This window comes from Pyxicephalus adspersus, chromosome 3 (assembly GCF_032062135.1).
Source record: "Pyxicephalus adspersus chromosome 3, UCB_Pads_2.0, whole genome shotgun sequence".
Classification (NCBI taxonomy): domain Eukaryota; kingdom Metazoa; phylum Chordata; class Amphibia; order Anura; family Pyxicephalidae; genus Pyxicephalus; species Pyxicephalus adspersus.
The window spans coordinates 73,713,506-73,735,577 of NC_092860.1; the positions used below are offsets into that span (position 1 = coordinate 73,713,506).

The 22,072-nt window shown below is 37.3% G+C and overlaps 1 protein-coding gene across 1 annotated transcript in view; it reads left to right on the forward strand.

The window, feature by feature from the left end:
• Positions 1 to 22,072, forward strand: part of TNKS (tankyrase) — a 132,849-nt gene that overhangs the window by 44,296 nt on the left and 66,481 nt on the right. Inside the window, exon 3 of the mRNA XM_072406800.1 lies at positions 16,974 to 17,069. Within this exon, the coding sequence (XP_072262901.1) occupies positions 16,974 to 17,069 (96 nt within the window). The remainder of the gene's footprint in view (positions 1 to 16,973; positions 17,070 to 22,072) is intronic.

A 22,072-nucleotide genomic window follows, 5' to 3' on the forward strand; every position in this document is an offset into this window, starting at 1 on the left:
GCTTATTGAAGTATGCTTTGGGTCATTGTCCTGCTGTAAGAACCATGACCTCCACCTTTCAACACCTGGCCGTACACTGTACCCAGATTTCTTTGGTAGTCTTCAGATTTTATAATACCATGCAAACAGTCAAGACTACCAGTGCCTAAAGCAACAAAGCAATCCCAAAACATCAGTGGATCTCTTCAATGTTTGACTGTGGGTTTTGTGTTCTTTTCATTGAAGGCTTATTTTTGTTTTCTGTAAACAGCCAAATGATGTGTGTTACTGAAAAGCTGTATTTTTGTCTAGAGGTCATTCTGCCAGATAGATTGAGGCTTCCACAGGTGAGTTTTCAAACTCCATGCTGGCTTGTTTATGTTTCTGTGTCAGCAGTGGGGTCCTCCAGGGTCTCCTGCCATAGTGTCCATTTTCATTCATGATGGATAATGTGAGCTGACACTGTTGTACTCTGTGCCTGAAGGTCAGCTTGAATTTGGAAATTGATTAGGTTTCTTTATCCACCATACGAAAAATTCTTTGTTGTAACATACAGTTAGGTCCCTAAATAATTGGACAGAGACAACTTTTTCTGTACATTACCACAATTTAATTTTAAATGAAACGACTCAGATGTAGTTGAACTGCAGACTTTCAGCTTTAATTCAGTGGGTTGACCAAAAAGATTTCATAAAAATTTGAGGAACTAAAGCCTTTGTTAACACAAATAACCATTTCAGGGGCTCAAAAGTAATTGGACAAATTAAAAAGCTGAAAATAAAATGTTCATTTCTAGTACTTGGATGAAAACCCTTTGCTGACAATGAGAGCCTGTAGTCTTGAACTCATAGACATCACCAGATGCTGGGTTTCTTCCTTTTTAATGCTCTGCCAGGCGTTTACTGCAGCGGGTTTCAGTTGCAGTTTGTGGGCCTTTCTGTCTGAAGTTGTCTACAAGTGAAATGCATGCTCAATTGGGTTCAGATCAGGTGACTGACTTGGCCATTCAAGAATATTCCACTTCTTTGCTTTAATAAACTCCTGGGTTGCTTTGACTGTATGTTTTGGGTCATTGTCTATCTGTATTATGAAACGCCTCCCAATCACTGTGACTGCATTTAGCTGGATTTGAGCAGACAGTATGTCTCTGAACACCTCAGAATTCATTCGGCTGCTTCTGTCCTGTGTCACATCATGGGATAAACACTAGTGTCCCAGTGCCACTGGCAGCCATGCACGCCCAAGCCATCACACTGCCTCCGCCATGTTTTACAGATGATGTGCTATGCTTTGGATCATGAGCTGTTCCACGTCCTTCTCCATACTTTTTTCTTGCCATCATTCTGGTAAAGGTTGATCTTGGTTTCATCTGTCCAAAGAATGTTTTTTCAGAACTGTGCTGACTTTTTTTTGATGTTTTTGAGCAAAGTCCAATCTAGCCTTTCTATTCTTGAGGCTTATGAGTGGCTTGCACCTTGCAGTGCACCCTCTGTATTTACTTTCATGCAGTCTTCTCTTTATGGTAGACTTGGATATCATACGCCTACTCCCGGAGAGTGTTGTTCACTTGGTTGGCTGTTGTGAAGGGGTTTCTCTTCACCATGGAAATGATTCTGCGATCATCCACCACTGTTGTCTTCCGTGGACGTCCAGGTCTTTTGGCGCTGCTGAGTTCACCAGTGCTTTGTTTCATTCTCATGATGTACCAAACTGATTGTGATTGTGTTAAAAAAAAAGGCTTTAGTTCCTCACATTTTTTTAAGGTACAGAACCAAAATTAGAAAAAATGTCTCTGTCCAATTATTTATGGACCTAACTGTATCCTCAATCTTTCTCTCTTATCCACATCCAGAGAGATTAGCTACAGTGCCATGGGCTGTAAAGTTCTTTACAACAGTGGACACTGTGCATGCGTGAGATCGGCATCTATTTCCCCTAAGAGGAAAAAATGCCCCCTCTGTGCATGCCCAAGATTAGATATCCTGGGAGGCTCTGCACTCTCATTAAGTCTTGATCCCGATGCACTTAAAATAAAAAAAAAAAAATAAAAAAAATAAAATTTTTTACCCTACATTGAAGGCTTGTCTACCCATGATGTAAAGTAAAAATGTTGAGTTTAGCTACCCTTTAAGTTAGGGTGCAAATAAGTTTCTCCAGGTAATTTTTGATTTTTTATGTGGAATGTCTGATTTTTTTTTTCTTTGCTGTTGTGTTTTTCCAGTACCAACAAAAGAAATAAACATGACAATACAAAAGCATTTGTAATTGCAACAAATTTCTGGGCGAGATGGTGCATTTTCTGACATAAATGCAAGGGGCTGCTGCAGCCAGAGACACACGCAGGATCGGGTATCAGGTGAGTATATTATTTTAGTTATTTTATCACACCTTTGTCGTATAGGACGCACTAACTTTTCCCCCCCAGTTTTGGGGAAGAAAAAGTGCGTCTTATACTGCAAAAAATACGGTACCTCCCTTCTGGCTTCATGGTGCACTTTTCTATCATTCCAACTGGGAAGCTCAATGACCGGCACCTCACACAGAAAGAGGACCTGTGGGCTTTAAGCTGGACAGACTTAAATGAGGTTTTAAGTGTTTTTTTTTTAGTTTTTGCTTTTAGAAAAATTATCAAAGCTTAATATATTCTACTTGGCTTTCAAACAGCTTTTTTTTTAAAGATAATGGGGAGTGTTGAGGATAGGACACTGGCTGTCCTGCCCCCATCCGCTAACATGCTGAGCAGGGGAAGTCCGTAGCTTCCTGGGATATTTGTGTGACGTGTCCCAGGTGGCTGTGGGCTGTTTTTTTCAGTGTATTCCCAACATCAGGAATGCATCATCAGGGGCTTTCCTATAATGTAAAAAAAAAAGTGCTCAGTCTCATGCCAAATGAAACCACTGCACCTGTTAGCAATCCCTAGCACTCGCCAGTAGTCAATGTGGAGCTGTAAAAAAAACATGCTAATGTTAACTAAGCCTAAACACACACACACACACACTCTCACACTCACACTCACTCACACTCACTCACTCACACACACTCACACTCACTTACACTTCACCCTTACAGATAACCAAAAACAGAAAGTAATCTTATCCGAGAGGCACAAATTGCTCATAGTTCAGAGGAACCCATAGCAAGCCCCGTAAAAACACTGGCATAGAGTGTAGTGCCTTATGGGTATTACTAACCTGTTTGCTAATATAAAGAGCTGTTGCGAATAGGTTTTACATAAAACCAGTAAGTGCAAAAAAAAAATTATTGTACAGATTTAAAACATATGAGTGGTTTATTTAGATTTAGGTGACATAAATGAGGATCAAACCAATCAACAATATCATGACACCATTTTGTCTTGGCGGTGAAACATTCTTCTAAATGCTTACATATTGTGATTTAAACATCAGTATAGTATGTGAGATGCCATTTTATTCATATGATAAATAACATGCTGGAGCTATAAAAATGAGACCAAGAGATAATAGAATCCTGTGTGGTTTTATAGTATTGACTGGGATAATGGATAGTAATTTGTTTAAGGTAAGGTAATTTCAGAAGACAATATTGTAACCTTACTATTTTTCTATTCAAGCTTTACCTTAATCTTGCCCAGTTTTACAGGCCTCTTTCTTGGATTTCACACCGTAGTGTGAACATTCTGACCATATACATTGTAGTGTACATTGTAAAGTGCAGCAGGTTTAATAAAAACTCTACTTCCTGGCTTAAAAAAGTTTACATTTAATTACAATTGATGGGACAGGGAAGGCAAAAATAGGTTGCATTATATGTTATATATTTTGTTATGTGTATTGGAAGAAAAATTGTCCTCTTTTACAATGCAAGCAAAGGGAAAGTAAGTTAAAGGAAACATGAACAATAAGTACAAACCAGGGCTGTGGAGTTGGTAGATAAATCCTTCGACTCCGACTCCCCAGTTTCTGGTACCCCCGACTCCTCTGTATTTGCAGGGTTTCTCATTTTATCTTCACACTTTTGCTTTGAAACTTCACAAAAAAATTTGGACACCCTATATATTCATAAATCAATAAATTTATTATAAAATTAAATATAACACACAAATAAATTGATGATTTGTCAATTATGTTTTTTTACTTTTTATAATTTTAAAATTAAATATCTTTATTTCAGGGATTTATACGAAGTTTTAAGATAACCATAATATTAATCTTTTTTTATTTTCAAAGTTATTAGCTTTATATTTAGTATTGTACTTGCCCTTATGGCCAGAGAATTCGGTAATGCAAAACATCAGACAGTCATCTGAATGAAAGTGATGCCTCCCAGATAGCAATGATTTTGGGTTGTAATCGTAGAACCATAACCAAAATTATTAAGACCTAGAAACCTTCCGGTGGAGTGGAAAAATTACCAAGATGAGGTCTGAGAAATTCAAAGTTGGATGAAGCCCATAGGCAGGAGTTATGCGAGTTAATGTCCAAAGATTGCGGAATTCCAATGGTCATTAAAAAGAACTTCTCTAATTCTTGAAGAGAGTGGAAAAAATTGCGCCTTGCCGGAAAGGCTTAGCTATGCTAACAAAATCCTTGATCTCATTGCTAACGAAGATGGCAAAAAATCTGTTTTCTTGATGAAGTAGGTTTTAACATCTCAATGAGAACCAAGAGGGGGAAGATCTCCTATTGGGCAAAGGACGGTGCATGTTGTGGCTGGAGTGCCTTAATTTGTTGTGTGAGGAATAAAAATGTAGCCCTCCACTTTTAAAGGACAAGCATTTAATCAAGAAGCATTCCTCACTTTTATTGATGAGGTTTTAAGTGTTTTTAGTCAAGAGTGTTCAGCATGCCATCCTAATTATGGATAATGTCCTCTTTCATAAAACTAGCCAGGTAAAGAGCTTGGTTGAATGTAAGGGACACCAACTCCTAGTTTTACCACCATACTCTCCATTTCCTAATCCTGTTGAGAACATGTTCTTTAAATGGAAAGAAGTAGTAAGAAGAAATAGGATCACAAGTGTATTTTTAACAATAAGCAAGCAGGATTGCTCATATTATTATACAAAAATGTTTAGCTTTTTGCCTAAATACCTAAGAGGAGAAAACATTAATGATTATTCATTTACCTAATTATTACATATTTTTATTTAATGTTTCTGGAGAAAAACTTTTATGGTAAAAAATATTGTGTTATATTTAATTTAATAAAACCTTTATTGATTTGTGAATAATTAGGGGGTCTAAATTTTTTGGTGAATATTGGTTGCAAAAGTGTGAAGTTTGAATCCAAAGATGTAAAAATAAAATGAGAAACCCTGTAATATGCTAATGTATTTTCCACATTGATTAAAGGAAGGCAACATACAAGGCATATAACCACAGTACTACTGGCTAGGAAGCTGACGCTCTACTATATTGGCCCGTTTAAACAAAAGACAACAAAATTACAGCAAAAAGGTTTTATTTATTGTTTTTATCAAGTGGCTATAAAGTACTAGCATAGCATACATAAAAATCAAAAAAACAAAAGCTGGAAAACCTAAAACAGTTTTTATAATAAACTTGGAATATATTTGTAGAGTAGAAGAGCTGTTAAATGCAATCCAAAACTAACTCAATGTAGTGTTGTTCTAAGAAACAGAATTGCTTCTGCCAGATCCTTTTCATAGAAGCTCTTAAATCTGACTTGATAATTTTTAGAGCTGAAAATAGTCTTTCAACACTGACTTGGGTGGAGTGGCATTGCTGTTACGGTTCTAGTCACATCACTAATAATCTCGGGATAAACAAGGATGGCTTCTTCTACAGTCAGTTTCGATGAGCAATCATACTGTTCTTTGATTTCTTTAAAAAAACTCCTGCTGGAATCTCTTTATTTGGACATTTTCTGGTTGTTTATCTTTCACGCATATGCAAGAAGCTTTACTGTTGAAAGTTCCTTTTTGTCCAATTAGGAGTCAAAGTCTAATTCTTCATTTGAAGAGGATGATCCTGAGTTACCAGTGCGTATTACTTCATCCAGTGGTGGTGTTTCAGGTAGTAATCCCTTCATGTGAACTGTTACATCATAGAAGGCCTTTTTTGTAGTATCAGTCTGGTCATCGGTCAACAAAATTCGTTTCATTGGATCAACATAAATAGCAGCTAACAAGATTTGATTATCTAGTAAGAGATTCTCTCTAAAAAAAACAATGCCATCAGCTATTACCCTCCACTTTTCTTCAGGCAATATATCAAGCTCTCCCATTTCAAGAAGAATTTAGCAGGTGGTAAATCTTCTGATTGCAAACTCTTGGTTACAGTAAAGGGGTTAGAAAGTATATTTTCCAGTGATTTACTTGTGTCCACTGGCTTTCAGTTATTAAAACATTTTCATTGTCCAGTTCTTCAAGAAAGTCTTTTAATTAAAGCAAACGCTTTACCATCAAATAAGTGCTTCCCCAGTGTGTTGTTTGATCCAAAATGGCTCCTTTTCCTGCACATCTTTTCAAAATGACACCTGTTTTAGGGGCCTTGGCTGCAACCGTTGCCTCAATTTGCCAATTACAGTAGCTGCATGAAGATCTTTCAATCCATCTTTTATTGCAAGTCGCAGAGTATGAGCAGCACAACGCATATGTTGAATAGTAGTAAGCTTAGATGCTTCTTCAACAATGTTATCCAAAGTTTCACTATTCTCTTCCCTTTCACTTTCTCCAATACTTGCAGAATTGTCTTCCTTTAATATCTGTCTGTCACTTTCTTCATCTACTTTCTTCATTTTCCCAATACAAAGAACCTGTTCCTCTTTCATTTCAAAATCTTCTAGAACATCCTCTATTACCTTCTGAAGATAGTCATTGGTGTGATGTGCCTGGGTGTCCTTTTACTCCCAAGGTTCGTGTTATTGTTTTAATATTTTCATCAACAAATCTAACATTAATAGCAAAATAGTTGACTCTGTGGCGACAAACTGTCCCTTCAGACCTTTTCGTAGTTCTTCCTTTTTACTTTATACCATTTTTTTTTTTTTTAATAATTTTTCTTTCCAGAGAAACACCAAGTTTTTTTTTTTATCCATTTCTCCATTTAGGCATAAAAAAGCTGGCTGTGAAAAAGGATAGTGGTACACTATACTTTACTACCATTTCAATAATGTGGTTTTTGAGTTTCTGGTGTTTCTGGTGTCATTATTATGATACCTTTCTCAGATAAACAGTTGCTTGTATGTGGAAGATTTTGCTGTGAATAGACAACATGCAGTCAAAGGAGCTCCCCATGCAGGTGAAAATAGCCATCCTTAAACTGCAAAAACAAAAACCCATCTGAGAAATTGCTACAATATTTGCAGTGGCAAAATCTACAGTTTGGTACATCATGAGAAAGAAACAAAGCACTGGTGAACTCAGCAACGCCAAAAGACCTGGACGTCCACGGAAGACAACAGTGGTGGATGATGGCAGAATCAATTCCATGGTGAAAAGAAACCCCTTCACAACAGCCAATCAAGTGAACAACATTCTCCAGGAAGTAGGCGTATCAATATCCAAGTCTAACATAATGACTCATAAGCCTCAAGAATAGAAAGTCTAGATTGGACTTTGAAAAAAAAAAAAAAAAAAAGCCAGCACAGTTCTGGAAAAAACATTCTTTAGACCGCTGAAACCAAGATCAACCTTTACTAAATTACTAGAATGATGGCAAGAAAAAAGTATGGAGAAGGCGTGAAACAACTCATGATCCAAAGCATAGCACATCATCTGTAAAACATGACGGAGGCACTGTGATGGCTTGGGTGTGAATGGCTGCCAGTGGCGCTGGGACACTAGTGTTTTTTTGTTGATGTGACACAGGACATAAGCATCCAAATTAATTCTGAGGTGTTGATATCATTGATATGAGGTGTTGAGGTCATTGATATCTTTCTCATTCACAACTTCTAACACTTTAGGGTACAAAACACTGCAAGTGTCTTTTCAAATTTGATGCTCTTGTAGGTACATTTTTGTTAGATTCACTGAAACTGCTAATTTTTGCATCACATTGTTTTTCACCATCATCTTCAAGAATGCATTGGCACACGTAATGTTTAAGTGCTCATAAACAGCATGTTTGTTGACACACTTTTTGCCTTTTTGAATGGGGTGCCGCTTTCACTAAAATATAAAATATGGTATACTAACTAGAATATTTTTTGATTTAAATACAAACATACTTAGTCCTGCACTATTGCAAACATACATACAACACGGCACTATACACACAAATAAGCTATAGCCCTGCACTAAACTTAGACAAAATTTGTTCTATATATAAAAACATGCACAAACATATATACTATACACACACAACGGAGAGCTCTACATTTTACTCAGAAACATACACACAATATGCACTACAGTGTTCTCCCCAGAAATTTTCAGCCACGTGGTGGGAAGCTGTAGCCGGGTAGTCAAAAGGGGGGTGTGGCAAAAGATGGCAAATTTTGTGCTCCCAGTTGTTTATGCCATGGGTATCCAGTAACCTCAGTGTTCTATCTTCTCCCAATGATATGTTCCAACTTTGTAATGCCTTCACTATTAGTATATCCAATTTTTCTATTCTATGTATTTTGCCACAACTGTCTCATGCCGTGTATTGTGACCCAACTTCCTAGTGTTCTAAGTTTTTAGAGTTTATTCCGTTGTAGTCGTGTATTATTATAATGAATGTGGTGTAACAAGTTAGGCTTAGTTCATATTAGCAGCAAAAAACATTTACCCCTCCTGACTGACTTCTGGCAACGGCTAGGCACCTAGAATTGGTAACAGACGGTAAGTGCCTGGCTTCAGAGCTAGCAGTTTTTTAGGCAGCAGTGGTTCCTGGCATAAGGAATGGACAAATATAACCTTACTGCCGGTGTGAATTCAGCCCAACTTCAGATGTGCTCCTGTATATTTAGTTAAAGTGAACTTTTGTGAAAACTTTTTTTTTCACTTGATTTCACTTGACCTTTTACAAAATTAGCCCAGTGTGGTGGGCTGGCCCAGCTTCCACCTTTTCTCTGATGCTCACTTGTACGACCAGTGCTGCCTTGCACTGCGCATGCATGAGATTGAACACTTTTTTTTACATTATAGGAAAGCCTCTGAAGATGCATGCACACAAGGAGCAGTGCAGAGCCTCTTGCGATATCTGACACAAATATCCCAAGAGGCTGCGGATTTCCCCTTTGGTCTTTACCGAAATGGAAGTAAAGACTGAAGGGGAGAGATTCTCTCCAAAAAAGTGTAAAAACAGAAAAAAAAATGTAGTAATTTAATATTAGAAATGTGGTGATGCTTTAATAGCATCATGCATGTGATATCAGATGGGGACAAGACAGCCAGTGATCCCCTGTCATCACTGTCCATATTCTATAAAAAAAACACTGTCTGTGACATTTATCCGCAGTGTGTAATGATGTCATCGGCAGCGCAGTGTGATAGCAATGTGAATGTAAAAGCTGCTTGTCAAATTCTGCAGCCTAACAACTCGCTGTGTTCAAACCTTTATATCTCCTAAAGCGTTGGTTGTATTGACTTTAAATTTTTAAGGTACACGTGGAGGCATAGGAAACTGAAACCTCAGGTGCAAGTCGGGGACACTTGTGGTTAAACCTTTCTAAAATGTAATTACTATGGCGTTATGAGAACATAAATCTCTACCTAGCAAAATGTGCTGCCTGCTCTGTTACACATATCTGTCTGCATCTTACCTCAAACCCTAATTTCTCCAGAATTAAGAGGTGCAGGGAAACAAAAACATAGGAGGAAGTGGGAGACACGTGTGGCTATCACCTTTCATCACCATGGCATCATTACAACATAAAAAAAAAAAAAGTGTCTGTAACGACTGTACCCTTCCTGTACCTCAACTTCACTAAAATATAGTGGGCAGAGTTTATGTTCTAATGATGCCGTAGTGATGAAGTTTTAGGGGATGTTATTCACAGATGTTCCCCACTTGTACCTATATTTTTGGTTTCTTACACCTCCCCATTCGCCAATTGAAGTTCCAAAGGTTAGTTTAATGGACAGGAATGTGTAACAGGGCAGGGAAGCCCATTTTAATGGTCAGAGTGTTTTATGTCCTAATGATGCTGTAGTAATGAGATTGTAAGGGGAGAATGTGCCTGCCATTTGCACCTATATTTTCAGTTTTGTACCCCCCACCTCAGGGAAATTGGGCTTCAAAGAAGAGAAGCAGACAGTAGTTTCATAGGTATAGATTTGTGACCGGTAGGTATATATTTAGGGGCCCATCCCAATGCTCCTTGCTATGTTAGTGGCCCCGACGTCCCAATTTGCATTTTCAATTTAGGACCCCTAGTTGCACTTTCCTCTGAAACAGCAACCCCAAAGTTCAATTTTCATAACTTTTTACAGTTGTTACCCCCATATCTTGAAATTCTTTAAAGCTGGGGGGCTGAAATTGTAGTAACTAGTATCTGAGGGTCCCCTGTACACCCTGAAAATTACAGGTCATTGTGACATATAGTTTAGGTGATATGGAGGTTTGTATACAGAGAGCTGTGAGGATGCAAAACCACATGCAGACTTAACACACAGCTCTAGCAGAGGATACATTTCACCGGCAACTTCACCTCACTGAGATCCCTGCAGAGGATGAGAGCTGCCGAGGAGAGGTGGGCAGGGTATTCACAGCAGCCGGGCAGAGCAACCGGCTAAAACCATCTGGGGAGAACTATGCACTATACACAAACATTCATACATTCCTGCACCATACACACAAACATACACATAGCCCTGCAGTTTTATCCAGAAACATGCACACAGCCTTCCATCATAGTACACACAAGCAGTCATGCAGTTTTAAAATAAACATGAACACTTATAGTTGAATCCAAAAAGCTGTTCCTCCAAGTTCTTCTAAGCTCTTTTAGCAGACAGAGGAAGTTGAGCAGACGCTGCTTTTATCTTTGTTTGCTGATCTTCTGCTAAAGACAGGGAAGTGGGAGTCTCCAGGGCCATGGGGGCCACTTAACTAACTTCCTAGTATTAGGTGGTGTGAAAATTAAGTTAAAGTTCAAATGAACTTGTTAAATGCATTATATCTGAAATAGAATAGAAAACATCTTTTATAATGTAATACATAATCCAGATTACAATAATGTGAATGTTGGGTTGTATAATGGCTCAGCTGACCTTCACACTAGTAGAAATACAACTATGCACTGGGCTTTATTCTTACATCAGAGAAATACCTAATTATGACTATTGTTTGTGAAATAGGACATTTGAACTTGCTGTATTTTTTTAATAAATAGTTGGCACATTTTTTCCGACTCTAGGTACACAAAATTGTCTCCGACTCCACAGCCCTGGTATAATAAACACTGCTTTACAGCTTTCAGTAGTAAGAGATTGGTACAGTTCCTTTAATAGAAAGTTCTTTACATTCCCTACAACCCTAACATTATCTGTAACACAAACTCCCCTCAATGCAGAACTTCATCTTGTGCCCCCCCACTCACCCACTGCTTTGAGGAAAAAAAAAATAACATGACTTATCTTGTTGTCTACTGGCTGGGCATGTGTCAAAACAGGAATACCAATGATAATGAATCCCAGTGCAGATGAGATGTGCAGATATAAAGCTACCCTGAAGATTCTTTTCATTATCTAATACCTGTTATGTAATTTAAAGCTTAAAGCAATCCATGCATATGCAGTGAAAGTTTACATGTCTAATTTAATTTTATTTTTATTTCCACTGTTTATAGACCCTCTTGTACTGGAAATGGGGGTTTTCTTGGAATCTTACATGTGAATTATGAAAAATGTAAGGTTTAGGTGGAGACCAAAGTCAAAGCCCAATGGCTTTGTGTTACTATTACTTGGCTGTATTAGGCACTCCTTTCTTACAAGGATGGCTGTGGAAATGATGTCCCAGTAATTCTGTCTGAACATAGTGATGTAGATATGCAGCTCAGTCCCAGACCAGAGCAAGCAGATGCTTCAGGGCCGAAAGTTTTGCTTGGAATCTGGGAAAAAAAAGATCATAACATGGTGTCCTAATTAAGGCAAATAATTATTTAGGCTCTGGGCATAGTTTGTAACATGAAGATAAAGCAAGGGAAATAAGTATTAAACATGTCAATGTTTTTTTCCGTAAATATTTCCGTAAATATTTTTCCAATGGGGCTATATTGACAGATATTCGTAACAACCCAAGTAATCAACGCATACAGAGATGTTGAGATTGGTGGGCTGGGCAGGAGTTTCCAGTCCGAAGGTATTCCTCCAAATGGTATATTGAGGTATTTTTAATACTGTAGTGAGTTTGCTGTAGAGCTGTAAGATCTTCCGCATCATTATAAAACTAAAGTAAACCTGTGGTAGAAACATCCTTGCAATTTTTATGCCTTTTTTACTTTATTTTCTTGGGTTCCATTTAACTGGAGTATAATATAATATAATCTAGCAGCCAGAATTTTTGTATATTTACCCCCCCCCCCAGAGTGTGTATGTGGGGTTATCTATCAGGATCTATATAACATCAATATTCCCCCCCTGTGAAAAATGAGAACTTGTGTTAAAAAAAAAAAAAAAAAAAATCAAGTACCACTTAAGGTTTTTAATGGCTCTCATGGAAAGCGTACTATTCTCCTTGATAATACCTTTATGTTTTTTTGTCGCCCCCTAATTTTTTGCCACTATTCCATAGACAATATGAATTCTTCTATCTAGATGATTTAGCACACACACACCTCATTGTGAGAGGAATGATTAGGTAATACCTTCTCCAGACAGCAGCAGATACTGTTTTTTAATGCAAAAAAGAGTGGATCTTGTTCTCTGAAAATGTCAGGAACCTGGGATTACTTGACAGTGGTTGCAACTTGTAAATTGCAGTGCTGTGTGCACTATATAAATCCTGTTTATTAATAGTAATACTATATTGTATACAAGCTGTAATGCATGCTGGTCGAGTACTGTAACAGTAATGACTGGACTAAAGTCTTGGTAATGGTAAAATTTATTTAAAGGGAATGTCTTGTCTTGCCTTTATTGTGCTGCATTCATTGCGTATTGCGCGGCATACTGGTGAAAATATGTTGAGCTTTCATATCTGGAGCAGATTTTGCCAGAATATTTAGTAACAACTTGTAAAAAATGATTTTAATTGTTTCCAGTGTTTATTCTCTAGAGTGGTTTGTAACCATTCCTTATGTAAGATTTATGAGACTGGCAGACGACATTGATAGGTCAGTGACAATGTCTGTAATCATTCCAACACTAACCACAGCTTCTATAAATAGTTCTAATGTAGCATTTGTTTTTGTTTTTTTCAGAAATGTAAGGTTTATTTTTAGATGCTAATGTTTTTTTGTCTATAAGATGTTATAGATGTAGAATGTACAATCTCATCAACTTGACTGATCAACTATTTACAGTCTGACAACTCTACAGTAAAAACCTACAGTCTCCCAACTCCTAATTGCCCATACAGTTATCATACTTGTTTTTTATTATATGTATAAAACACACTATCTTGGACACAATCTTCCTGGTTTTGTTTATTTAGCATTTGGAATCCTATCTAATCAAATTGGGGGAGTCTTGAGCTGGTATGAAAAAAATTGTAATGGTGTAAGCTTGCAGCTTCTGTAGTAGAGGCTGCCACACTTTATGTGGCTTATGGAGTCTACAATTACTCTAAAGTAAATTCTGTACCTATTTTATTTTTGGGTACAATAGGAAAGGTAAAACCCCTAGCCTCCAAGTACCACGAAAATAAAGAGGGTATAGGACATGTCAAAGGCGTATTCCAAAAAAAAAAAAAAATACTTTAGAAATACTTTAACATTTGTGTACAATTTAGGTTTACTTGATTTAATAGTGTTGGTTTAGGTAGTAATTGATCATTGCATACAGTTTTTTTTAAAGTTTCAATTGACCCTAAGCTCTTTTTTCATCACGTGTGAAATGGAGAATATTGGATGCGTGCACAGTTTCAGGCTGGATATCAGATCTTCCTGTAGAAAATCAGCATGGTGCTTGGTGACTGGTGTAGTTTACTATATTACCTCTTAGTAGACATTCTCTTATGTTTATTCTTATCACCTTTATTCTGCTGACCTCTGATTCAGTGGCTGCTAAGACCATCATCTCTCTTTCATTGCTAAAAACTACCCTAATGACCTGGCTGCTTAACACTGTATTATGAGGGGATTGAGAAATTTGTGTGTCCCATATCTAGACATACTTGCTGCAGGGATTGAAAAGGGAGCATATATAGGTTTAGTTTAGGGAAATTGGACATGCTATTATTAAACAAGTATTTTTCAATCTTTTGGCAGGGTGAACATATACTAAAAATAATGTGGCAGAATTTTTTTTTTATCCAGCTGGTTAAAATGTAGGCATGGATACATGCAACAAATTTAGTGATCCATATAATTGTGGTGGCTTTCTACTACACCCTCTATATTTTGTTCAAACTTTGTCTTGTCTTAACGTGACCTATTTTCCCGTGCCAGCATTTTTTTTTTTTTTTTTACTGTAGAAGGTGAAAAATTTGCTTAGTCTTTCACCCCTGTGCTTTCTATCAGTGATTAGAAATGCACATTGTTATGGGTAGTGGTTCTAAACCTTTTGCCTGTCAAGTTTTTATTCCTGAATGTCACATGATGAAGCACCTCACTCCTAAGCATCAGCCCTATGGTTTTTATTATTATTATTATTACACAGTATTTTTTTATAGCGCCATCATATTATGCAGCGCTGTACACAGTCCAGTCTTGTCACTGTCCCTCAAAGGAGCTCACAATCTAATGTCCCTGTCATAGTCATATGTCATTAAAGTAGTCTAAGGTCAATTTTTAGGGGGAAGCCAATAACCCTAACTGCATGTTTTTGGGATGTGGGAGGAAACCGGAGTACCCAGAGGAAACCCACGCAGACATAGGGAGAACCTCCAAATTCCATGCAGATAATGTCCTGGCTGGGAATCAAACCTGGGACCTAGCACTGCAAAGGCCCCAGTGCTAACCCCTGTTTTCACGGCAGATACAGACAGGAGGATCTCAGGGGTCCTCTACACAGCTCCACAGCACACCAGATTTCAGACTTCCTGCAGTTTCCAGGCCCCGCAGCCACACAGCACGGCAGTTTCCAGGCTCTCTAGCATAGCCACACAACAGCCGTTACTACAGAAGAAGTGAAGTTGAAAAGATAGAAAGTATAAAGCACATACATCTATACAGAATCATAAGGAGGCAGTTGGGAGTGTATTCTTGAAGCTTTTTCTGTGTGTGACTTCCTTTCCCTGGTGTGCCCCCTCTATATTTTGCTCTTTGTATGCTGCCAACATTTGGCTGTCACATAAATAATTCTAAGACGGGTAGAAGACCTCAGCTAAAAGCTCAGGAAGATTAATCCAGTATCACCAACAGTTGTGTTCTATAATCACTGGGTTACAGGCAAAAGAGGGGAGGGTAGACTAGTGTTGTGCATCAATTACTAAATAAAAGCCCAGTTATTTAGCAGATAAGTTCTTTGTATTTACCTGTAAGTTTTATTTTCAGTTGTAAATAAATCAAAAAGCATCCAGCTCCCTTTAAAATATTTTTTCTCTAAAAGATTTTAATTAAAAGATGTTTTTGATATTCAACATAATTACAGTAAAAATTACATCTTAACCTAAAACCAAAGTTTTGTAGCAGATTACCAGCCTTAAGACGTAATCGCTGCATTAGTTTTATCAGGTAGATTCCTTCCTTTATTTTTACTTGGTCATCATGCAAATAATCCATTTCCTGTCCTAGGGTGACAACACTACCTGATTGAACTGTATCTCTGGAGGATTATTATTATTATTATTAATAAACAGGATTTGTATAGCGCCAACATATTACGCAGCGCTATACATTGAATAGTGCTGTCACTCCTTGCTGATTTTCCCTAGGTAATTGGGTATTTGCAGTTTATAGAAGATGGCTAAAAAAAAGCTGTTTGAGATATCAGTAAAGTGCACAGGAATTACATGTACCTGCATAAAATATATAGTATACATAATCTAGACAGAGACAGATTGATAGCTGGATTGGGCAAGTCTCTGTCCCTTTTGTGTCATAGTTTGCTCTTGGTTATATGTACAGGTTTGTCATTGGCACCCTTCTTATTAAACAGCACTGTTCAATATGCTGTTGTTTTATTAAAAAAAATGAAACTAACAAACCTAAACACAATAATATTAGCTTTAATGCTATGTTGATGTATTAATGCTATTTTCAAACCGCTGCCTTTTCAATAAAACGCCTGCTTCTCCCTCTATAAGCATCCTTGTTCAGGTGTGAACACTTGATTGTATAGGAGTAAAAACAAATGAATATATTATTTAATAAAACATTGGCAATTTTTAATGTTAAATAATGCTTTAATAAAGTGTTGTTTAGTTAGTTTACATCTTTTATCTGACTGTATCTAAATTGGGTTGGTTGGATTTAGTGTATCATATCGCTTGAAAATGGGAAACATTGTTCAATAGTTAAAGCATTTAAAATAAGAACAAACGCACATATGTCTCTTTGCATGTTAGCTTTCACTTTAAGGATTCTCTGGTTTGAAAGGTAGCGTGTTTGAACATTTATTTGCAAGGCAAAGACAGCAGACATGACTGCCAGTAATGAGTCGTGTCGGATGGAGCAGCATCAGATGCAGCTTGTGTGTCAGCATGAGCCAGTGTGCGCTTGCTGCTTCTCGGTTACAGTTGCTTAAAGGAAACGGAGGGGGAGGGATGAGAGAAACTCTGTATTGCTAGATATCCAGATTTCTGTTTGTGCAGTCACATGATCTGCTCATACCTTGACTAGTCAACTTGTTGTTTTTTATCCTCTAATCTGGGGCTGTGTTGGAGAGGTTTTCTGAGGATATAGATAAAGAAAGAAAGAAATGAATATTCACTGTAACAGTATGCCAAGGAAAGTCTCTGCTGTGAGTAACCTGTGTTTTCCAGAGATCAGACGTTGTTTCTGTTTCCCTTGTACAGTATTGCTGCAGCATGGAGCAGACCCCAGCATCCGAAACACTGATGGTAAATCTGCTTTGGACTTGGCTGACCCCTCAGCAAAAGCTGTTCTTACAGGTAAGATATATTCAACATCTTTTTTTTTTTTTTTTTTTTTTTTTTTTTTATATACATAAACTACATTGTGTTATTTTCCTATTCTCTTTTCCTTCTCATTTTCACTTAATCTTTGTCTGTTTTCCACTCTTAGACATTTACTTATGCTTGTTGCTTTCTGATAAGTAGTTTAGGAATTAAGCACTCAAGTATTTTTGAGTATGTGACCTTATGTAGATTTTAAGAAGGAGATTGTATCTATTTTAGACAATCAGGACTTGATATACCAGCTATAGTTGTTGTGCATGTCTAGCCTTTGTTAGGGGCTATATTGAAAGCAAGTTGTGGTCCAGAGCATAGCGAGAAACACAATTGTCAGCAACGGCTCCAAGTAAAACTGCTATATCTCTGTTTGTTGCTCGGTGGTCATGGCTGTTTTAATCTCTCTCTCAAAAAGAATATAAAAAGAAATTGGTAATGCAGCTTTGGACTAGTAATATCCATTTCAGAGCTTTTCATAATGTCTCTTTTCATAATGTCTCTTTTCATATTTGTATGGCCTGCACATAGCCGCTTTAGGTTTGCTGGTGAATAAAATGAGCAGAACCTTTTTCCCTATTCCTGGCAATTTGTCACCAAGGATATCAAAAGCATATTAGAAAGTGAACAAAGCAGTCATGATATGCTGCATAGCCTGAGGGAAAAGACAAATGTATTTTTCTGAACAGACTGTCTAGTAACACTCTGCCTTTCATTGTGTAGGATACTAGAATGTTGGTGGTTCATGTGCTTCTTCCTGCTATTGGTTCTGATAAATAGCAGCAATTGTGCTGCCACCTACAGTGGTTAATGTGGCTGCCTAGAAAAACTTCTCCTCAGCAGAGCATATTTTATGGCTATACAGGACAGCTGAGAGGTGACTGCACAGTAATTGCTAAACACATCTTTTTAAACAGTAGGGTGATGGATACTTGCTTGGAAAGTGTGGAGGATATTCTGTGCACATAGACATTTTCTTTTTCGGCGGCCAGCAGTTTACTTACATCTGTTATCAATTTCCAGGGAAGGTCTGCAGAATGATCATAGTCCACTTATCTTTCAACTCTCACATCACAAGTACAGAAACTTATCTGTATAGAACTTGTATATGTAATTGTGTGGGTTCCTGGGGGGGGGGGGGGCTTTAATTACTTTCCTCAGTCTAAAATATATATATTTTGTTAGTTTCTACTAGATAATAGTATCTGTTTAAATATAGAATTGTCTATAGATTGTAAGGAGGACTGATGTGGAATATCTGTTCTCTTTGATGTTATTTTGTTTGTTTATTCAGTGTCACATTACCATGTTTATAAATTTTAGCTATATTGTTATACACAGATACATTTTTCTTGCCTTTGATAAAGCAGATGAACCGTTTGTATGGGTATATTGTGCGCATATTGTTTTTTTTTACCCACTTTTTAGTGTTTTGGACACTTTGCAATCCAAGGTTTAATAAACTTGCTGTCAACATACGTAATAGAAGCAATCTGTAAAATAGCAGATACAAATAGAGGCATGTTATTAAAGTTATAAACTTAGTGGTTCCCCTTTGCCTGAATGGTTGTTTCTTTTTCTGAATATCTTGGGTATTCGAAGACTCTCTGATTCTGTGACACACAGTTGCTTATATATTGCAACTAATGAAAATTGATGTTTAAACCCCCAACCAAACATGATTTAGATTACTATATATACTGAAAGTGGCAAAAGGTGAGTTTGGCTTCAGGTTTCTTGCTTTGTGTACCTAGTGATAAACTATCCAAAGTGGAATAAGTTTGTGGTAAAAGGTGGTTATAAAGAACTTTTAAATAATGAAGAAAAACACTATATAAATTAAAAAGTTCCAAGCACTGCTATATATATATTTCATTAACCAAGCAAACTTTTTTTTTTTTTTTTTTAAGGTGGCAGTGGCTTTTTTTTTTTTTGCACTCTGACTTTGCAAATCTAGGGGTTGTAAAAAGCTACATAATATGTCTGCACAAAATACATGATGATAATATCCTTACACTGCATACTGCAGGTTTATTTCCTGGTTTAATAATATAGGTGTGACAACACATAATTAACAAACCAGGAATCCTTGCTTGTCTTATCAGTTTAGCAGTGATGGTGGACCAGCCTCTCCAACTTTTATGTACTGTTTTTCATTTATTAACAAAGTCGAGGCAGCACACAGATTATTCTGTTGGAATGCCACTTTTATTCAAAGTTAAAGAGTAGGTAATCAGGTGTTGAATATTTACAGTGGCTGTGAGCAGAAAATCTGCGCTTTTTAACTTAAAGATTGTTGTTAAGGTGAGTATATCCCATCTTCTTTTATAGGTTGGCCATTGGGTAAGTGGGATTTTGTGGTGATCAGTTTCCCTCAATTTATGTCCCCCCTCCAAAATTTATTTTTTTCCCCATCTGCTTTGTTAGGCTTCAAGGAGTGAAAAGAAAAGCCTAGTACTTCTGACTTTGGGGAGAGCCTGACTTTTCCATGAATGCACCTGCAGCAAACCATGGAGTTATAGAGAGCAGCTTGTAAGATCTATTACCACAGTTTCCTTTTAGTAGCTGCTTAGTAGCTGATTCTTGGGTATTTTCCAGAGGCTGACTGGAGTATTGAAGGAAAGATGTGCTCGGTGGCAACAGGATTGCGTGCACTAGCAAAAGCCACATTAGCAGTCACACCTGTAAATATGCTGCACAGAGGAATGATATGTGGGGGGAAAAGCTCCTGATGCGTTAAGGGGCTCTGGGTGAGCAATGCCACAGGAGACAGCAGGTATAAGGCAGCCCGAACGCCTGTTCTATCATATTTTCCTAACTTGAACTGTATGGACAGGAATCCCCTTCTGTTGCCTAACCTTAATCCATACCTTGATGGGTTTTGCATGTGCTCAGAGGAGAAAGCTAATAAACCTGGTGCATCGTGGCTTCCCCTGTGGCTGCCAGGACTTAACACCCCCGTGGAAGTTTTGTTATCTTGGTGCGGCAAATAGGAATGACCAAAGATTGAAGCCAAGAGAAGAAGGACCTTTATTTTTGCAATAAAGGACCTGCACAATTCTGCTTTAAGTGCTTGTGTAAATGCACTTTTGGTCGTTAGAATTGATTTTCATGTCTATTCAAATCAATGGAAATGTAAAACCAACTTGAAGCATCTTGATGTACTACACTCCAAAAACTTAGAATTCAAAAACATCTTATACTTTGCTCAAATGCATCTGAAAGCATGCTGCATTTTCTTAACTACTAAAGCCCTAAGACCTTTTTTACTATATTGTGGTAAAATGGTAAGGGAAAATATTTGTATTATTTCAACGTTTATACACGTATGTTTTCAAATGTAAACTTTTCAACAATTTTATTGTGTTCTTAAACTCATATGTAGGTAAGATGTCATAGGACCCCTCCTTGACATTTCCTTAATCTGCATTTCTTTTTCTTTTTTTTGCAGTAGGATAGATCCATGTTTGTTCAGGTATTATCCAGAGTGAACTCCTACTTTCTTCTTTGCTTGCTGGTTTAGAGATAAAAACCCTGCTGCCTGTGCAGTTGTTATTATTAAACAGAATTTATATAGTGCCAACATATTACGCAGCTCTGCACATTAGATAGGGGTTGCAAATGACAGATGCATACAGACTGTGACAAAGGAGGACTCTGTCCAGTGATATCTTTAAATCAGCTGCTAAGGTTTATTTACTAATATGTACTTTGCATGTCCTTGTATTGGATGGTATTGGCGACATGGTAGTGAACTGTATATACAGTGGCTGGCTGAGCTGGGTATGTACTGCCTATATGGGAAAGCTGCCTATATGCATCCCGTAAATGGGATAGTAGACAACAAAATAGAGTATGCTGGGGGTTCAGGTGTGGACAGAACTGTGTTTTAAACTATCCTGATGGGTAAAGAAAACCATTTAGGTCACATTTCTTAACCCCCTGCACATTGATTTTTTTTAAACTGTTTCTTCCTGCTGAACTGTATTGTTATGTGTCTGTAACAATGTTTGATGTTCCCAAAAATACCAGAATAATAATCCTAGCTTTTAGCTATATGCATTGTTGAAGAACAGGTGTTAATTTTTTTTTTTTTTACCTAATCAGGCCTGCACAGGCAGGCTTCTTCCTATCAACATATTTGATTTTAAGTGGCTTGCTTTCAATTACTGCCAGGAGAACAATTGATTTTGCTCCCATGCGCCCATACAATTGATGGGGTGGGTTTGAAAAGCTGCATTGTTGACATCCAAGCAATTTAGTGTGTGTAGTCCCTAAAGCTGCAAAAAAGATTGGCATCCACTTTTATTGTGTGCTGTGATTATCTCTTTTATATAATGGCTAACTGGCAGCCATGTTGATAACTGTAGACTGCAGGATTTTTTGAGCACTAAAAGAGCCCTCAAAGATTAGACAGAGTAGCACATAAGAATTATGGAGAATTCTACAGCTTAAAGAAATTCTAAAAAATATAAACAATTATGTTTTTTCAGGTTATGCTGTCCAATACAAACTACATTATAAAAATAGCACTTAATGAAAGGCAAGTATTGTGTGATACTTCCCCCACCTCCTAGATTGTAAGCTCTTCGGGGCAGGGTCCTCTCCTCCAGTGTCACTGTCTGTATCTGTCTGTCATTTGCAACCCATATTTAATGTACACTGCTACGTAATATGTTGGCGTCCTATAAATCCTGTTTAAAAATAAAATAATAATAACAGTGGTTGTGTTTTTTTCTCATTTACATGCAAAACCTGAAAGACCCTAGAACATTGCAAAGTTGTAGTAAGAATCCAAAATGTCAGAAAATTGTGCCTGTGTATAGTATAAGGTATACAATATACCAAAACTAAAACTTTTTAGTTTTTTTTTGGTGGCGAAGGATTAGAAACCTTATCTGCCCCCCCATCCCCCCTTACTTTTTGTCCTGGGGAAAAAGATTTTACCATAGAAGAAGTTCTGGAAAATCTTCAGCAGATACACA